At 41.5% G+C, this 18,824-nt stretch overlaps 1 protein-coding gene across 1 annotated transcript in view; it reads right to left on the minus strand.

The window, feature by feature from the left end:
- Window positions 1-546: 546 nt before the first annotated feature.
- The window catches only part of TNFAIP2 (TNF alpha induced protein 2), a 38,667-nt gene continuing 20,389 nt past the window's right edge, over window positions 547-18,824 (minus strand). Inside the window, exons 5-12 of the mRNA XM_082275483.1 lie at window positions 18,007-18,129; window positions 17,634-17,734; window positions 14,218-14,325; window positions 13,865-13,991; window positions 13,628-13,750; window positions 11,667-11,822; window positions 6,025-6,146; window positions 547-1,000 (exon numbers count right to left, since the gene is read on the minus strand). Coding sequence (XP_082131609.1) covers window positions 859-1,000; window positions 6,025-6,146; window positions 11,667-11,822; window positions 13,628-13,750; window positions 13,865-13,991; window positions 14,218-14,325; window positions 17,634-17,734; window positions 18,007-18,129 — 1,002 coding nt within the window. The 3' untranslated portion in view covers window positions 547-858. The remainder of the gene's footprint in view (window positions 1,001-6,024; window positions 6,147-11,666; window positions 11,823-13,627; window positions 13,751-13,864; window positions 13,992-14,217; window positions 14,326-17,633; window positions 17,735-18,006; window positions 18,130-18,824) is intronic.

Consider the following 18,824-nt stretch of genomic DNA (forward strand, 5'->3'; position numbering starts at 1 on the left):
ATCTGCACCTTTTTTGCGTTTGGCACAACGCTGAAAACCCTATTTTTAGCTGATAATTTTTGGCGGTCGAAATTTCAGTGCATCACTATAGGACAGTGATGGCGAACTTTGGCACCCCAGATGATTTGGAACTGAATTTCCCATAATGCTCAGCTTAGTTGAGCATCATAGGAAATGTAGTTCCAAAACATCTGGGGTGCCAAGGTTTGCCATCACTGCTATAGGAAATGAATTACTCTTCTTTTGCAGGTTCTCATTGCACTTTTACTGAATAAGCTTGCATGTCCTCCAAAGACATGTTCCAAGATTCAACAGAATACAAAATGAATAGCCAGAAAAAAAACAAAAAATAGCAAAAAACAAACACAGAAGTCATCTTACAAAGATGACTCAATGTATAAACAAATCCAATCTTAGCATATAAATACATAAAATGCAAAAACAACTAAAAGACTCTCCATTATAGGAGAAAATATATCACACAACCATGTAAATGATACTAACATTCTATTTACAACCATAAACATATAATACAAAAGTAAAATATATGGTTTGAGGTTTGTGCCTCCACCCTCTTGCACAAGACCGGAGTCACAGCTGATTTCCTAAGTTATTATTTTTTTCTCTTGATTTCCCAAAGTGACGTAAAAGTTCAGCCTGTTACTCAGTTTGATAGCTACCACGGAGAATGAAGTAACAGTCCAGTCACATGGTGGGCACATTGGATCTTCTCATACTCATTAAGAAAAGAGACCGAGGACTACTTAGGCATAGGAGCCCCGTCAAATGTAAACAGCTTATTTTGTTTCTGTAATGGCGTAAAAGTCTTTGATACCATTTGAGTTTCTCCCAAAAGAATCAGGAAGGTTTAATTGACTCAAAAAGTTTTTGTTCATGGTTAACTTTCCGTTCAACCGTGTCTGCCGTCTTCAAAATGGACTTTACTTCATTTCTGCTGAGGTTTCCCTTTATGTACAGAATGGCATCAATTTGCTTGTTCCTGCAAAAGATGAATGGAATTGTAATCACTTAATATGCGTATAACTAACATGGTAAAATGTATCTTAAAGCGTAACTTTAACCATAACAACTTGATAGAAAATAATGCTCTTCCACATTATGAATTAGTGCCGCTCGATGCCTCTCGTCCGCGGGATCACATTCCCTCTCCCACTGTGAGCGACTATCCTTGTTGACCCATACCCTGAGCCTTTCCCCATGCTGAAATTCCTCCACCCTCCCTCACCCTGAAACCCACCCCCGTCTTTGGCTAGGGGACAGGAAGTAAAGGGAAATCGCCGAAATGGAACACAGATGGCGAAAAAAAATCTGACAAGGGTTATAACCCTTCCTTGCTCTATCCAAAATAAAAAAAAAAAAAAAGTTCTGCCTATATTTCTACTTTAATCTTCTGACTAAAGATTCACTTTAAGCCAGGTCCACTTTAAATAAATAAATTATGATTTCGAATTTAGTATGGAGATAATCCCAAGCTGGTTTAAATAGTTTTTTTTTATTTTTTTTATTGAATTAGGTTTAAGCTGAACTCCAGCATAGATACATTGGGCCACCTTGGCTAATACCTTGACTCGATTTAAGTATGCATATCTTCTATCTGAAGGGTTCTGGAGGAAGTTGACAGTTACTGAGGTAGCCTACCTACAGTGATAGACATGTTCTTTGGGGTTCTGGTGGAGAGCAGGGTTGATGACATCATGATCTCCTCTTTTTTTTTTTTTTTATTGAATTAGGTTTAAGCTGGACTTTAGCATAGATACTTTGAGCCACCTTGGCTCGATGTAAGCATGCATATCTTCTATCTAAAGGGTTCTATCAGGACAATATCCCCCCGGACAATATCCCCCCGGACATTATCCCCTGGGCAATATCCCCCGGGACAATATCCCCCCGGAAAACATCCCCCTGGACATAATCCCCCCGGGACAACATCCCCCCGGATAATATCCCCCCGGGACAACATCACCCGGGCAATATCCCTCAGGACAATATCCCCCCGGAAGACATCCCTCTGGACATAGGGTTAGGGTTAGGGTTAGAGGGTTAGGGTTAGAGGGGGGATATTGTCTAGGGGGATATTGTCCGGGGGGATGTTGTCCAGGGAAGATATTGTCCGGGGGGGATGTTGTCCAGGGGGGATATTGTCCGTGGGGATATTGCCCGGGGGGTATCGTCCAGGGGGATATTGTCCTAGAATCCTGAAGGGTTGCTGAGGAAGTTGACAGTTACTGAGGTAGTCTACCTACAGTGATAGCCATGTACTTTGTAGTTCTGAGCAAGAGGCCCTCTGCTCACCAACCATGGGGAGTTACTTGCTCATCACCTCCACCATTCGTACAAAGCATTGCATTTTTTTTTAATGAATACAAGGCATTCTCTGATTGACTCGAGTTGATAGCATGGGTGATGACATCATGATCCCCTCCAATCATTGAACGTTTTGCATTTACTAAAAAAATGAATGGTGGCCCCCTTTGTTCAATGTGCAGAGGAGAAGCAGCTTGTACTAAACCCACGTCTATCCCTGTATGTAGCATGTGCTACTACAGTGATCTACAGCAGTGAACCTCAACCCTGGTCCTCAGGGCCCACTAACAGGCCAGGTTTGCAAGATAACTGAAATACATCCCAGGGGATATCATTTGCTGCTCAGTGATTGCAGTACTCTAGTCTGCATCTCCCCAAGGTAATACTTAAAATATGGCCTGTTAGTGGGCCCTGAGGACCGGAGTTGAGAACCACTGATCTACAGCATCTCCCTCAGGATATCAGATATGCATATTTCCTTTCGAGCCAAGCTGACCTAATGTAAGAATGCAAAAAATGTAATTCCTAGAATTCACCTTTAAAAGTATGAGCATACATAGCATTCTTCTGGTTAGCTAGTCTTGTTTTTTATTTATTGTCTAGCTTCAGTTTTTAGCTCCCCATAACATTTCTGGTTTGGACCTTTTTTATCTGACCGGCTGCTCTGAGTTGGCTGAATCATTTTACTTCCAACAGTTTAATAAATGAGGTCCCTAAACACAATGCTTCCCAGGACGCCCTCATATTCCTGAGATCATTATCTTCTGGCTGATTTTATTTACTGTATTGTTTTTCTTTTCTGGGGAAATATCTTGAGTATATCACGTAGAAGCGTGCCAAGACTGGCAAATGCTGGTGGAAAAGAATCCACCAGCTGTTGAAGCAAGCCATACGGATGATTCATCTGGCAAGTCGAGGGAATTACATTTCGCTGGAAATTAAATCTACTTTTTGACTTCCAAGAAAAGCGCTTCATTCCGGGAAGTGAGCTGGCTGCTTCGTAAACCCGCAATGCTATCTGGAAACATTTAGTGGTGTGTTGTGTTAAAGCTGGGGAATGTATACAGACTGTCAGCATAAAATATTTCTTCAATGTCAATGGTGGTTGAAAGTGAAAGCAAATGTTTTTTGTTCAACTGATCAATCATTGCCTCTAATCAATATGCCTGAATTTATTATTATTGCTCTGCAGCCACCATCCTGGATATATATGGCAGTAAAAATCCAAATGTAGATCATAATTTTCATGGGCCGTATTGGTGGCAACACAATAAAGTGGTAGAGACTAAACACCTTCCACAATGGCAAAGAGCATGCCCATAATATCAGTGCTGTGCCTCTTCCCCCACCCATCCAATAATATCAGTGTCTCTTCCCCCACTTTTCCAATAATATCAACACCTCATCCTCAACAAATCTAGTGATATTAGCGCCTGTTCCCCCACCCATCCAGTGATATCAGTGCTCTACCCCCACTCATCCACTAATATCAGCACCGACTCAACCACTCATCCAGTAATATCAGTCCTCTTCCCCCATCCATCCGGTGATATCAGTGCCTCTTTCCCCACCCTTCCAGTAATATCAGCACCTCCTCCCCAACCCATCCAGTAATATCAGTGCCACTTCCCCCAACCATCCACTGACATCTGCGCTTCCTCAACCACTCATTTAGTGATATCGGGCCTATTGACCCCTTCCATCCAGTGATATCAGTGCCTCTTCCCCCCACTCTTCCAGTAATATCAACACCTCCTCCCCAGCACATCCAGTAATATCAGTGCCTCTTCCCTCTCTCTTCCAGTAATATCAACACCCCCTCCCCAAAACATCCAGTGATATCAGTGCCTCTTTTCCCACACATCCAGTGATGTTAGTGCCTCTTCCCCCATCCATCCAGTGATTTTAGTGCCTCTTCCCCCACCCTTCTAGCAATATCAGCACCTCCACCCCAACCCATCCAGTAATATCAGTGCCTCTTCCCCCAACCATCTAGTAATATTAGCATCTCCACCCCAACCCATCCAGTAATATCAGTGCCTCTTCCCCCAACCATCAAGTAATATTAGCATCTCCACCCCAACCCATCCAGTAATATCAGTGCCTCTTCCCCCAACCATCCAGTAATATTAGCATCTCCAACCCAACCCATCTAGTAATATCAGTGCCTCTTCCCCCACACATCCAGTGATATCAGCACCTCCTCAACCACTCATCCAGTGATATCAGCTCTCTTCCCCCATTAATCCAGTGATATCAGTGCCTCTTCTCCTTCCCCTCCAATGATATAAGCACTTCTATTCTTAACCTTTTCAGTGATATCAGTGTCTCCTTCACCAACCCATCCAGTAATATCAGTGCCTCCTCCCCAACCTATTTAGTGATATCAGTCCTTCTTCCCTCGACCCATGCAGTGATATTACCATCTCTTCCCCATCCATTCATTGATATCAGTACATCTACCTCCACCCATTCAGTAATATTAGTCCTTCTTATTAGTCCCTCACCTACCCAGTGATATCAGTGCCTCTCCCCCATCCATCCCCCTTCCTCACCCATAGAGACTGATTGAGAGCACCAGGCCTTCCCTGTGTCATGCCTATTGTCTCAGTATCATGTTACTACATCATACGTTTCCAGCATGAGTCTCATTAACAATTCTTACTCCGAACTTACATTTTTAGTTTGTTCGACAATGCAGACATTTTTTACTAACAGTCTGACTTGAATTGTGATGCTGTTGTGTGGGGAATGATGACAATTCAATGCAAACAAAGACCATAGGTAGTTGCATGCAGTAGTCTCAAAACTTACAAATTGAATAACCATGTACAGATTTTTTTTTACATTGATTTTAGCTACATTGACTTCTTTGCCAATATTCCAATACTCTTTTAAATATTTAAAGCATAACTGAAGTCTCAGTTTTTATCCTTATTTAGTCCCATTATTATCCTTTAATTTTAAGATTTATTTATTCTATTTTTTACAAATACTTAAAAATATGCCTTTCTCTCCGTGAAAAATATGATTTCTGCTCTTCCACTGCAGTGCTCTGTGCTGGTCCAGCTGAGTAATGGGCCATACACACTATACAATTGTCTTCAGATTTTTTCCTTTAGATTTACCAAAACCATATAATATGAGGTCAAACCTAAACAGTTTCAATTTGTATGCAATCAGGTAGGCCCTTGCTCTACATAGCTGAAGGTAAATCTAAAGGAAATCTAACAACAAAAGTTGTATAGTGTGTATCCAGCTTAACAGCCACACTACTCAACACAAATGTCTTCACACAGACTTGTATTGCAAAGGAAGACAGGGGTGTATGCCTGCGTAGGTTTGCTAATGAGTGCTCTGGGTCTAACTTTGTGCTCTGTCATATTTAGATCCTCTGCACAAGAGCTGTAACAGGAAACTGGAGGAAAGTCTATGGAAATAAAACATGTTAGTACAATGTCTATCTATGATTGCTTAACTATTGCACAACTATTTATGCAGCTGCCACTGGGATTTAAAAAGAACATTACCTAAAGTTTAAAAAACAAAAACGTATCCTTATTTTCTTTATCAACCAAAAAAAAAAGTTAGCTCTTATCTTTGTAAGCAAGTTTAGGCAACAAGTGTAAGAATCTGATTGCTGTCATGAAGACAGTATTACAATTCTTCTCTCCCCGAAGGAAACAAAACCATCCTTACCGAATATCTGGATAGTCTTCAACAAATGTGGCTACTTCCAGTTGAATTGCATTCAGATCCTGGAGTCGAATTATTTCTGCCACCTTTGGTAAAGCAGGTTTCAGCCAATCTTTATTTGAGCGCTGTAAAAATAATGATATATTATATTTAGTGATCAAAGGCATGACCAAAAGCCACAGGTGCTAAGAAGACAAAATGCTTAGACAAAGTGCTAAGACGTCCCCTGAGGTCTAACAGTTGCTATTGTGTCATCCACCTGACCTCATGCTTATAATACACACTCCCAGCCTCTTAGCATGCTCAGCATTGCCCTTATTCCCTTTGCTTGCTTTTCTTGGAGCACTATTCCTTCTATTGATACGAGGCACTATTTCTCCCACGACACCAACAATGGGGTACTATTCCTCTCGCTGACCACCAACTCTATGGGATTGTTTACTCCCATTGATGCTAGGACATTTTCTACTCCCGCTGGCCACAGTCTTACGCCGCTAAAGTTTGAGGGGCAGTTAACTTGGCCCTTTGTTTGAAAAGTTTGGAGACCCCTGCTCTAGGGCTTTGGTATTTGTGAGAAAGTCAGCAAAATTCATAGAGTGTCTTGGATACTTCTGACGTGTCTCCACACTAGTGATCGCCTGATTATCGGCAAAGTCGATATATCGAGGGCCGATATGCACTTTCCCTGATATATCGAAATCGGCCACCAAGGTGGCTGATATTGCCGATATTTCCGAAAATGCGGTACCGGCGTCCATAGCTGACAGTCAGCTGTCTTATAATGACAACTGATGCAGCTGAGAAGCTGCTTGGCTATCATTACAAGGAGCGGGAGGGGACGTCCCCCCCTCCCGCCGCCTTCCACAGCTCGCCCGGGTCTCCCGTCCAACTGGGAGACCCGGGCAACCAGCCTGAACGGCCACCGAAGACCAGATCAAAGCCGCATTCGGCTCTGATCGGGTCTCCATGTAAAAATCCGGAAGTGATGTCATGACATCACTTCCGGGTACTCGGCGCCAGATTGAAAAAAATGACAGCATTCAGAACAGCCAAACTTGGCATTTTGAATGCTTTTAAGTAGAGGAGGGGGTTGGGGTCTTTTAGACCCCCAGATCCCTCCACAAGAGTACCTGTCAAGTGATAAAAATAAAGAAAAATTATTTTTTTTAAATGTACGAAAATATTGGCCAATAATAGCTGATAGTGATATGCAATGGCCAAAATATCGGTATCTGCAATGAAAAACCAATATCGGTCGATCACTACTCCACACGACAAATGTCAGTGTCGGCGCCAGATTCATGTACCTGTTGTAGGTTTCTACATCAATTAGGGGCATGCACCAAGCGTAGAAATGCACTGAGGCCAGAGTGTCCATATGAACACTTCGGCCTCAGTGCAATTGTGCCTTCTCCTGCTGCTGCAGCTGTCACACAGACAGTGCAGTGAAGGTGGAGCTTTGAAGATGGGTGGGCGGAGCCTGATGTGGGTTCAGACACTAGTTCCCTATCAGATCCACTCCCTTAGTGATTGGCAGTGGACAGATCCTTATCTAAGACAGCTTGCTATGGGCTACAGAATTTGCCCGCTGCCTGCTGTCAATCATAGGAAGAGAGCTGACCTGATGGGAAACGAGTGTTTTAGCTTTGCCATCACCCTCTACCTACTGAATGTCATTGGTTGTTAGGAGGATATTGACTGTGAAGCCAACAGCCAACTTCATAACCAATGATAGGTGGGGAAAGGTGAAAGTAGCAGCGGCACTCATGCTGCTCCTCTTCACAGCGTACAGAGACTGGCATCTGCCTGTCAACTTATACTTGGTCGTAATTGCCCCCAGTTTCCCTATCTATTAACTGGAGGCAATTATTTTTTAATTTGTAAAAGTAGTGCTATTAAGAACTAACTGAATCTGCTGCACATGTTGGTGAAGCTATCAAAAGGAACTTTTGGATCTGGCACAGGCCATTTAAAGGGTCGCAGTGTCAGAAAATTGGCGTTAGGGATTTATTGAATTCCTCTGATTATGTTCTATCAGTATGGGGTCAGGCAGTTCATGAAACAGTGGCTATCAGTCCTTGGGGAGGCTTTCAGCTCTGACTCTCAGCTCTGGGGGGGTCAAACTCAGACAAAGCAGGTGAAGCTAAATACGGTGGCAATGGTAAATCTTTTGTACACCTACACAGTTATATTAATTTACAAATAACTATTCACATTTTTGCTTACAACATGGATGTCCTTATGTACTTACAGTATATCATTACAAACTATGCACAGAAAAAAAGGTTCTTTTTAGCTATATAGACACAGGGCTGCCGTTAAAACCTGGCAGGGCCCTCCCTCCAACTATATCAAGACAATATTTTCACTAAAAACTCACTAAAATCATTATTAGGGGACACAAACATAACAGAGAACCTGTATGAGTAAACCCTTCTTAATTGTTTTTTACATTTAAAAAAAAAAAATTATATATTTTTTAAAAATGTTAAAAAATGTTACAATTATTTTATTTTACAACTTTTTGAAATGATTCATTACAATGTTTAAAGAATATTTTTTATGTGACAATTTGTTATTTTTTTACAGGACAGGGAAGCCTGCAGCGCTGTAGGAGGGGGGGGGGGGTTAGCACAGTAAAAAGGGGGCACACAAGGAGGGGGGCAGAAGCAGGCAGAACAGGGAGGGGGATCGATGTTGGAGAAGTAATTACAGGAAGGCTGCCCTGTGTCTGTGTCTCTCCCTGCAGCAGATGAAATCTGGCAGAAGGGGGAGAAACTGGCTTTCAGCTGCTGCAGGCAGCCACACAGGGCTTCTATCTGTAATTGCCCCTCTGCCCGACTGCATCAATCCAACATGCTGTTGGGGCCCCCCTGTGTGCCCGGGCCCCCTACAGGAGGACTGGTGGTCCCCCCCTTTCAGTGGCCCTGTATTGACACATTATTACGATTATTTGCACAAAGCTCAGCTATTTTATGTGCTAATCTAAAAAACATTACATTTCCCCCTTTAGTTAGACTGGAATCCTTTGTTACTAGACTGTGGTACTTTTTTAGTCTCAGTTACAGTCCTCGCTTAAACAATTTCTTTGGTAGATCCAGACATCAGCAGCAGCACAAGAGATTAATTAGTGGAGTCAAAGCACCTTTTGTCTGGATACCTATAGAGATGGGAGTTGATATTGTGCTTTGGAAATTGCAGCCCACATTTCGTGCTTTCAAAGAATTCCTGACACAGCCAACCTAAGAGGCCTCTACACAGTTTATTTTGGAAATTCCTTGCGTGGGGAAAGGGCCGGGCAGCAGTTTTATCTTACTACATTAGCCGAGACACTGAATTAACACCATTAACACATTCAATGTTTTAATTCATTTTGCCACTCTTCTTTACGAACACCTCATTTTGTATATGGGATTGTATGGCTGGGTTTTCTTTTTGGTTGAGCCAGATGGACTTGTGTCTTTTTTCAACCTGACTAACTATGTAACTATGTAACCTCCTTCTGTGCCCTAATCCCTCTTAATATCTCTATTTTAATGAAGTTTCTTTATATGGTTATTTTTTTAAAAATAGTTGTTTTATGTAGGAAATCAGAACCCAATTAATGATTGTAATTGTTCTGTACTTCCATGCTTTATAGCCCTGATGGAGGGGTCCTTAATAATCCTCGAAAAGAGTCGGCTTGTCAATGGACTTTTTATCAAACAAAGGACTTTCTTGCTTGGACTTTAAAACATGTCTGTTACTCTATTTGTTCTCTGTTTTTTAAACCTCTTCTGTGCTTTGTCTGGGATAGTAATGTGCTAAGGTTCAGGCTGAATCGAGTTGACCATTGAATTAATATGGCCACATTTGGTTAATGACAGTGTCCAAATATGGCCATGGGTCCAAGTTAGGTTAATTTTGTCACCAGTTTTATGTAGGAAATCAGAACCCAATTAATGATTGTAATTGTTCTGTACTACCATGCTTTATAGCCCTGATGAAGGGGTCCTTCATAATCCTCGAAAAGAGTCGGCTTGTCAATGAACTTTTTATCAAACAATGAACTTTCTTGCTTGGACTTTACCACTTGTCTGTTACTCTATTTGTTCTCTGTTTTGTAAACCTCTTCTGTGCTTTGTCTGGGATAGTAATGTGCTAAGGTTCAGGCTGAATCGAGTTGACCATTGAATTAATATGGCCACATTTGGTTAATGACAGTGTCCAAATATGGCCATGGGTCCAAGTTAGGTTAGTTTTGTCACCAGCATCCCCACCCCTTTTTTATGTCTGGCTGAGGGACAGAGAATGTCATCAGCTACAGCTGATTGGGTCGGTGGCCTGCTAATATGTGACAGTTTCACGTGGGTTTGGGTAGAACCAGGTTTGGCCCAAACTTTGCTCATGACTAGTGAGGCATTACATTGACTTAAAGTATATCTAGTGAGGCACTTAACCACATTCACCCATGGACCCCTGTTTAGAAAAAGTGCCTAGTTGGCCAATAAATTGCTTTATTGGAGAGGGAGTCAACAGACGGGTGAGTCCTCACTTGTGCCCCACATCAAATCCTTCATTGTAAAGAGAAAGTGTTCTTAGATAGGGCAGGTTCTGTAAACTGTTCTTAGGTACATTCTTCATTTCAGATAGAGAGTAGGCAATATGCAAGGTGGGCATGAATGCAAGAGATTCTTTTCCTTTATGACAGGTCTACTTGAACTCTTGAGAACTAACTAGCCTCTTAAGCCTCGTACACACGTACCGATTGTTGGCCGTGAATTTTCGGCCGCCGCCCGATCAGCCGATTATCGGCTTGTTAGTATGATGATTCCGACAACCGTCTGCGATTTTTCGGCCGAACAAAATCTGGTGTGCATGCTATAAAATTTTTGTTGGCCGTCAACACAACGGCCGATTTTCCGTCAGTCAGTACAGATTTCGGCCGACAAAAGTCAGATGAGCAAGACTGGGCATGCTCAGAGAAGAAAAAACACACGAAAAGTAGACCAGAACATGACATCACTTCTGCAGTTGGTTGTTGTTGGCCGTCAAAATTTGTGTGCAGTCTAGAGCACATTTCAACCAACACAACAACACTGGACAAAAGACGGCCGATCGGTCGGCCAACAATCGGTACGTGAGTACGGGGCTTTAGTCTTTAGAACATACAGGAACTTCCCCATGAATAATCATAGGTCATTCTCTTTTCTTTGTAGATAAATTAACAATCTCGATGGTTTAATCTGTTTATTGAACTGGGTGGACTTACTAGATTAACTCTGTAAATATGTAATTAATGAACAGCGATAAAAAGCATATAACAGTCTGATGTTATCGGTAAGGGTGCACCCTGTTTATTGGCAGGCTGAAGGTGACCTGGCATCGCCAACCTTAGATTTCATGCTGATTCTCTGACTTTTGCATATTCTGAGCCACTGACTTAACATGACAATACAACACATGAAGGATATGTGAAAACACCTTGTTTGCTTCCTCCAGGCCTAAGACTCAAAGAACTGAAAACATTAGATTAACATGGCAGCCAGACATCTAGCAGGGGAAGTAAACAATTTCCAATTCTCTGTATAGGTTTCCTTAAAGTGATAATGAAGGCAATAATTAAAAAAAAAAAACAAAAAAACAAAAAACAAAAAGAGACTTACATAAAAATCTGAGAATGAATCGATGAGCTCTGCATTCTCGTTAATCTGGGTAGCCAAAGTCTGCATCTGCTGCACGCTTTTATAGCTGACTTTTCTCTTCAGGATCCGTGTCAGGTGCTCTTTGACCAGGAACATATGGATTTTCCCAGACAATTCCTAAAAGGAAAACATCATAGACTTAATAAATTGGCACTCCTGTAAAGAGTTGTTTCTCAAGTCTAATGAGTAATGGCTTACTAAGTATGCATTGACTTCAACTGACTCCATCAATAAAATTAAAGTACCAATAAAAGAGTTCCTTGCAAAGACAATATTAGATTTACCTCTACTGCTGCGCACGCTGAAATTGCAGATTGAGAGGAATGGCTGCCCAAAAACTCTTCAGAAGCTTGGAGAGAGTGTTTATCTTCAGAAACTCTTCAGAAACCAAGAAACCTCTCCTGGACCCCTGCTACATGCAATGGTTCTTCCCAGAGACCCCTAGTTCTTACAGAACACACTAATGATGTAGGGGTCAGCAGGGTGAACCACTGAGGACAACAGGGAACCAGTTATCCAATACTCCTGTTGATTTGTGAAAAGTCATTTTTTTTATTTTATTACAGGGGCGTTAAGAGATGTAGGCCGTGGAAAAGGTATGTGTTTTCTATCAGATGATGTAGGCCATGGAAAAGGTATGTGTTTTCTATCAGATGATGTTGGGTTTTCCACTAAGAAAGCCCATTGCTGTGTGCCTGATGTTGACAGCCAGTGTATAATTTGTGGGGGGGGGGGGTGCAGCGTGGTGCGGTGGCAGTAAACACTCAGAGTCCAGTTGCAGTAAACAGAACTTGTATTAAAGTTAGGGTTCGCAATTTACAACAAGTCCGGCAGGAGGTCACTTGACCGGGAACCCGCACGCAATGTAACAGCAATGTGTAGCAGAGCAGGTCTCAGATGTACTGACAGTGTCTGTCTTAAGGGGTGGAATGCAGCCTGGCTGGTTCATGCCCAAATGGGGAGGCTTCCAGGAAGGATGGTGCGTCCCTTTTCCTACTCATTTGGAACCTCTCCCTACTGCTGTTCACTGTCCCTTACAGATGAGTAAGTTGTCCCTACACTACCCACATGCTAAATGCGTGCCAATCCTGGGAGCCAGGGCTTTAAATAGGCTCTGCGTGGCCCAAGATGGCCACCAGAGTCACATGGGGTGGTAGCATCCAATCGGATAGCTCCTCCATGACCCAGGAAACCATAGAGGAACCATGTTTCTCTTGACTTCCCCTTCAACTGTAATGCCGTTGCAGTCGAGCGCCGCCTGCAATGGAGAAAATAGGTTGTACCTGCCTAAAAATTTACTCGTTTCAACAAGCGCTGTCTCTATTAGGAGAAGGGTGTTGTCCCCCCTCCATGTCATTTGGCCATTTGTGTATGAAGTCTACAGTACAGGCTGTTCATCACAAAGCAGTTAATTAACATTCTCAAAAGCTGTATTCTATGTTACTTTCTGGCTGCATATGGAAAAAAGGAAAAATGTATATGCAATATTTCATATTAAACTGACTGGAAATGAAAAAGAGGTATTTTTAGTCACGAACAAAATAAAAAAATATTATGTAAAAAATGCTATACATTCCCTTAAGAGTCGGTTCACAATGGGGCGACACGACTCTGTACTTCTTCGGGGGCGACTTGTGCATTACCATGCACCACGACTTCGGAGCGACTTGCAGGGACTTCACATAATGGAAGTCTATGCAAGTCGCTCCGAGGTCGCCCTGAAGTAGTACAGGACCCTTTTTCTAAGTCGGAGCGACTTGTGTCACTCCTATTAGAACGGGTCCTGTAGCGGTCAATGGACCCGAGGGACCGCGACTTGTCAGGCTGACAAGTCGCCTGACAAGTCGCGCTAGTGTGAACCGACTCTAAAGGTGGACATGGATTCAGACAGGATTTCAGAAGCTATAGGAGGCACCTCTTACCTTGTAGCTTTCATCCATAAGGGTGTGGAAGGGTTCCATGAAAGCCTCTGAAATTTTAATGATATTTTGCATAGTTTGGTAACTGAATGGCGAGGATCCCTGAGACATCTTTTTAAAGTTATTCTGTGGAAGACAATAAATGAAAAGCGCTAAACATACAAGCCATGAAAGTCAGAAAGCCCAACAGAGAGGAGTCATCAAGGGGTGATATTCAGATAAAATTTATGTTCAACATACCTTTATGACCACAAACAAATCCAGAAGCAGAGCATCGTATATGCTGCCTTCCAACTTTAGAAGCATTGACTTTATGTCCAGACGGAAATCCTGTCTTAACTTTGCCTCTTTGCGAAACAGAAATTTTCTACAATACATTAGGGCAACAGTCAAATCTCTGCATTACAAATCATTATAAAATGATAGACAAGACAGCAGGATAGATAGATAGATAGATAGATAGATAGATAGATAGATAGATAGATAGATAGATAGATAGATAGATAGATAGATAGATAGATAGATAGATAGATAGATAGATAGATAGATAGATAGATAGATAGATAGATAGAGTGTCTTCCAAATGTTGGTACCTTAAGCCCAGGCAGCAGTTTAAATTAGTGATACACGTTTCTCTGTAGAAGTTCTGGGTCTTGCTTTTCTCCATACAAAATATATATTCTTCAAAAAGTTTTTTGTATCTGGAAAGCAAGAGAATTCCTATGATTATAATGCAAGGTACACTAAAGTCTTTATACAACAAAACACACACTACCAAAAAGATTGGAACGTCTGCCTTTACACACACATGACCTTTATTGGCATCCCAGTCTTAGCCCGTAGGGTTCAATATTGAGTTGGCCCACCCTTTGCAGCTATAACAGCTTCAACTCTTCTGGGAAGGCTGTCCACAAGGTTTAGGAGTGTCTAAGGGTATGTTTAACCATTCTTCCAGAAGAGCATTTGTGAGGTCAGGCACTGATGTTGGACGAGATGGCCTGGCTCACAGTCCCCACTCTAATTCATCTCAAAGGTGTTCTATCGGGTTGAGGTCAGGACCCACCCCAAACTTGCACATCCCTGTCTTTATAGACCTTGCTTTGTGCACTGGTCCAAATCATTTGGTGGAGGGGGGATTAGGGTGTGGGGTTGTTTTTCAGGGGTTGGGCTTGGCCCCTTAGTTCCAGTGAAGGGAATTTTTAAGGCGTCCGCATACCAAGACATTTTGGAAATTTCATGCTCCCAACTTTGTGGGAACAGTTTGGGGATGGCCCCTTCCTGTTCCAACATGACTGCACACCAGTGCACAAAGCAAGGTCCATAAAGACATGGATGAGCGAGTTTGGGGTGGAGGAACTTGACTGACCTGCACAGAGTCCTGACCTCACCCCAAAAGAACACTTTGGGGTTTGGGGTGGAAGAAAAGTGCAAAGTGCAGTTGCTCCAGAGCTTAGTAAATGAACAGAAGCTGACTACCATTATCCAATCATGTGCAAGCAAAAATGCTGTTTTTTTTTTTTTTTCCTTGCACTTGATTGGGTATTCTTGGCAAAATTAAGCTTTGCTTCATTTACTAAGCTCTGGAGCAACTGCCCTTGCAAAGTGCTCAGTCTATTTGTCTTTAGTAAATCAACTCATCAATGCCTTGAGAAGTCAAAAAACACTAGCAGATTGTTTGATTCAAAACCCCAGATGGATCGATACTCAGCGCTCCTCAGGAAGCTTCCCAATAAATCAACTGACACTCAGGAGAACTTCAAAAATGAAGCAACAAGCTCTCATAGTGTGAATTATTATAGTGTGTTTATTATAAATGGTTAAAAACACTTACATCCTAGGAGGAAAAAAACACCAGAATTGTAATAGCATTCCCAGAATTCCAATGGCGATCACACATGCGTGGTGACGTCACGACCTCCAGTCCCGCCCTGCGTATGTTTCGCCACAAATGACATCATCAGGGACACATTTATGACAAAACGTAAATAGGGAGGGACTAGAGATCGTGAAGTGACCACATTTGCATGGCTGCCATCGGAATAATGGAAATTGTAGTATTATTATGACGAAATTGTAAGTGTTTTTAACCAATTTAGGAAACATTACTGTATAGATTCACACTATAGGAGCTTGTTTTTCCCTTTTTTATGTTCTCCTGAGTGTCAATTGGTTTATTGGGAAGCCTCCTGAGAGGTGTTGAGTATCCATCCATCTGAGGTTTTGGAACAAACAATCTAAGAATAGAGCGTGTTTTGACTTCCCAAGGCATTGAGAGTCACATACATTCTGGTAAGCACATAGATGTGCTTTGGTGGAAGGAGCACTGGGTGTTTCACATATATCATTTAAAGAGCACTATCCTTTAACCGGTTGCCGATATATATGTCGGCAGTCAGCCCCAGCCAGGCAAAGTGACGTATATATACGTCACTAGCCTGTCACTTGCTTGGGAGCCAATAGCGGACGAGCGCGCGCCCGCGGAGGCGCGCTCCAGCCCCGGCTCGTTCCCCAGCAAGTCCGTGCGTGTGACCGGCGGACCCGATGTCCGCCGGTCACTTTGCCGATCGTCAGTGCAGAGGGAGAAAGGCAGGCGGCTAATGTAAACAAGCCGCCTGTCATTCTCCCCTGTGTAGAAACAGTGATCATACGGTTCTACTATGTAGGACCGTTGATCACTGTTCCTACACTTCAAGCCACAGCCAATCACAGTAAGAATCACGCCCCTAGGGACACACACCACCCCTCCCTCTCAAATAAAGCTAACCCCTTCACTACCAGTGTCATTTTGCAGTAACAGTGCATATGTATAGCACTGATTACTGCAGTAATGTCACTGGTAACCCCAAAAGTGTCAAAAATGTCAGTCAAGGGTCCGATCTGTCTGCCACAATGTCGCAGTACCGCAAAAAAAATCGCAGATCGCCGCCATTACGCGTTAAAAAAAAAAAAACACCAAAAATGACAGAAATCTTTCCCTTAGTTAGTAAACGCAATAACTTTTGCGCAAACCAATCAAAATACGCTTTTTGCGATTTTTTTTACCAAACATATGTAGCATAAAACAAATTGGCCAAAAATGTTAAAAAATTTTGATTTTTACATTTTTTTTGGGGGGGAATTTCATATAAAAAAATGTGAAAAATATTGTTGTTTTTGCAACATTTACGCTCTTTTTTTGTTTATAGCGCAAAAAGTGAAAATAGCACAGGTGATAAAATACCACCAAAAGAAAGCTCTGTTTGTGGGGAAAAAATAAACATCAAACTCGTTTAGGTACAGCGTTGCACGACCGCGCAATTGTCCGTTAAAGTCACGCAGTAAAAAATCGCAAAAAACCCCTGGTCAGGAAGGGGGTAAAATCTTCCGGGGCTTAAGTGGATAAAGAGGACCTCACACTGGTGGATATGGTTCTTTTACCTTTGCATGGACATTTGCTTAGTAATGGACTTAATTTAGCACTATTCAATTCATGATTCATTTTCACTTGTTTATAATAGTGCGGCATATGTACCTCTTTATGTGCTGCTGCTTTTCTTTTCACGCCATTTTGCACGGTAATTCTTATTTTTATTTTTAATAAGACGGTATAACCTGTCAAGTTACAGTAAGATGGGCCATACGGAACCAAAAAAGGTCTCCACTAAACCAGTGCAAAACATTTTAAAAAAAAGGTCTCCAGTTATCTTACTGGACGGTCAACGGGTCAAGGAGCAGTAAGAAATGATTTGCATGGCTCCCCCGCTATCCTAAACTGAGGAGGCGATCAACAATCCCTTATTTTTTGGGATGGAAAATGAGAATCTACTGCACTTTGCACCGGTTCAGTGGAGATCTTTTTTGAGCCGTTTGGCCCACCTCACCATAACCTAACCGAGTATACTTTCCCTTTGTGATCAAAAGGAAGAAAATACACTGAATGCTAAATTTTGGTTTAGAAACATCAACTTTCCCTTTTTTAAGCTATACCTGAAATCCAATCAATGATCAAATAACATCTGAAATGATTTACCTTTGTATAATTTCATGCAGCTCATCCTGCAAGCCTAAGGCCAGCCTGTCTTCCAATTCTGGTCTGATTTCAGCCGCCTTCTTTAAACTACCAACGTAACACTGGAAGTAAAAAAGGGGTACTTGAATTATTATAGTTACCTTAGAAGCCTTATATGAGGGGGTATTCAAAAAGTTTCCGCACTTTTTTATATTTAATAGAGTTTTAAAGTGTGGAAACTTTTTGAAGAACCCTCGTGTATACGAAGATGTGGAAGGAAGGTGGTTGGGGGGGGGCATTAGACTATCCAACCAAGACTGATACATTACTATTGTGGGTGGAATTGGGCTTTAACTAGTAACACGAATCACACCAGCCATTTTTTAATATTCACCTGAATGATGTCGATATGTAGCTCAGAATGATAATAGGGTCCTAACATCTTTGGTTCAGTCTCATTTTTCCAAAGTTCCGCTTCAAAGTTTAATGCTTTGTTCATGTGTTCGTCAAAGGAATCCTAAAGGATAGAAAAACTTTGTAAATATATATATATATTTATTTATTTTATTTCAGGTACTTATATAGCGCTGTCAATTTACGCAGCGCTTTACATATACATTGTACATTCACATCAGTCCCTGCCCTCAAGGAGCTTACAATCTAAGGTCCCCAGCTCACATACATACACAGTAGGGCCAATTATTATTTTTTTTTTTTTATACAGGATTCAATTAACCTATCAGCATGTCTTTGGAGTGTGGGAGGAAACCGGAGTTCCCGGAGGAAACCCACGCAGGCACAGGGAGAACATGCAAACTCCACGCAGGTAGTGTTGTGGTTGGGAGTCGAACCAGTGACCTTCTTGCTGCTAGGTGAAAGTGCTAACCACTACACCACTGTGCAGCCTTTATATATATATATATATATATATATATATATATATATATATATATATATATATATATATATATATATATATATATATATATATATATATATATATATATATGTGTATATATATATATATATATGTGTATATATATATATATATATATATATATATATATATATATGTATATATATATATATATATATATATATATATATGTATATATATATATGTATATATATATGTATATATATACTAAGGTAAACATAATGCAACTGATACTAATTGTATTTTATCTTTCTATTAATAATTAAGAAACCATA

Source organism: Pelophylax lessonae (assembly GCF_965119305.1).
Source record: "Pelophylax lessonae genome assembly, chromosome: 13".
Lineage (NCBI taxonomy): Eukaryota > Metazoa > Chordata > Amphibia > Anura > Ranidae > Pelophylax > Pelophylax lessonae.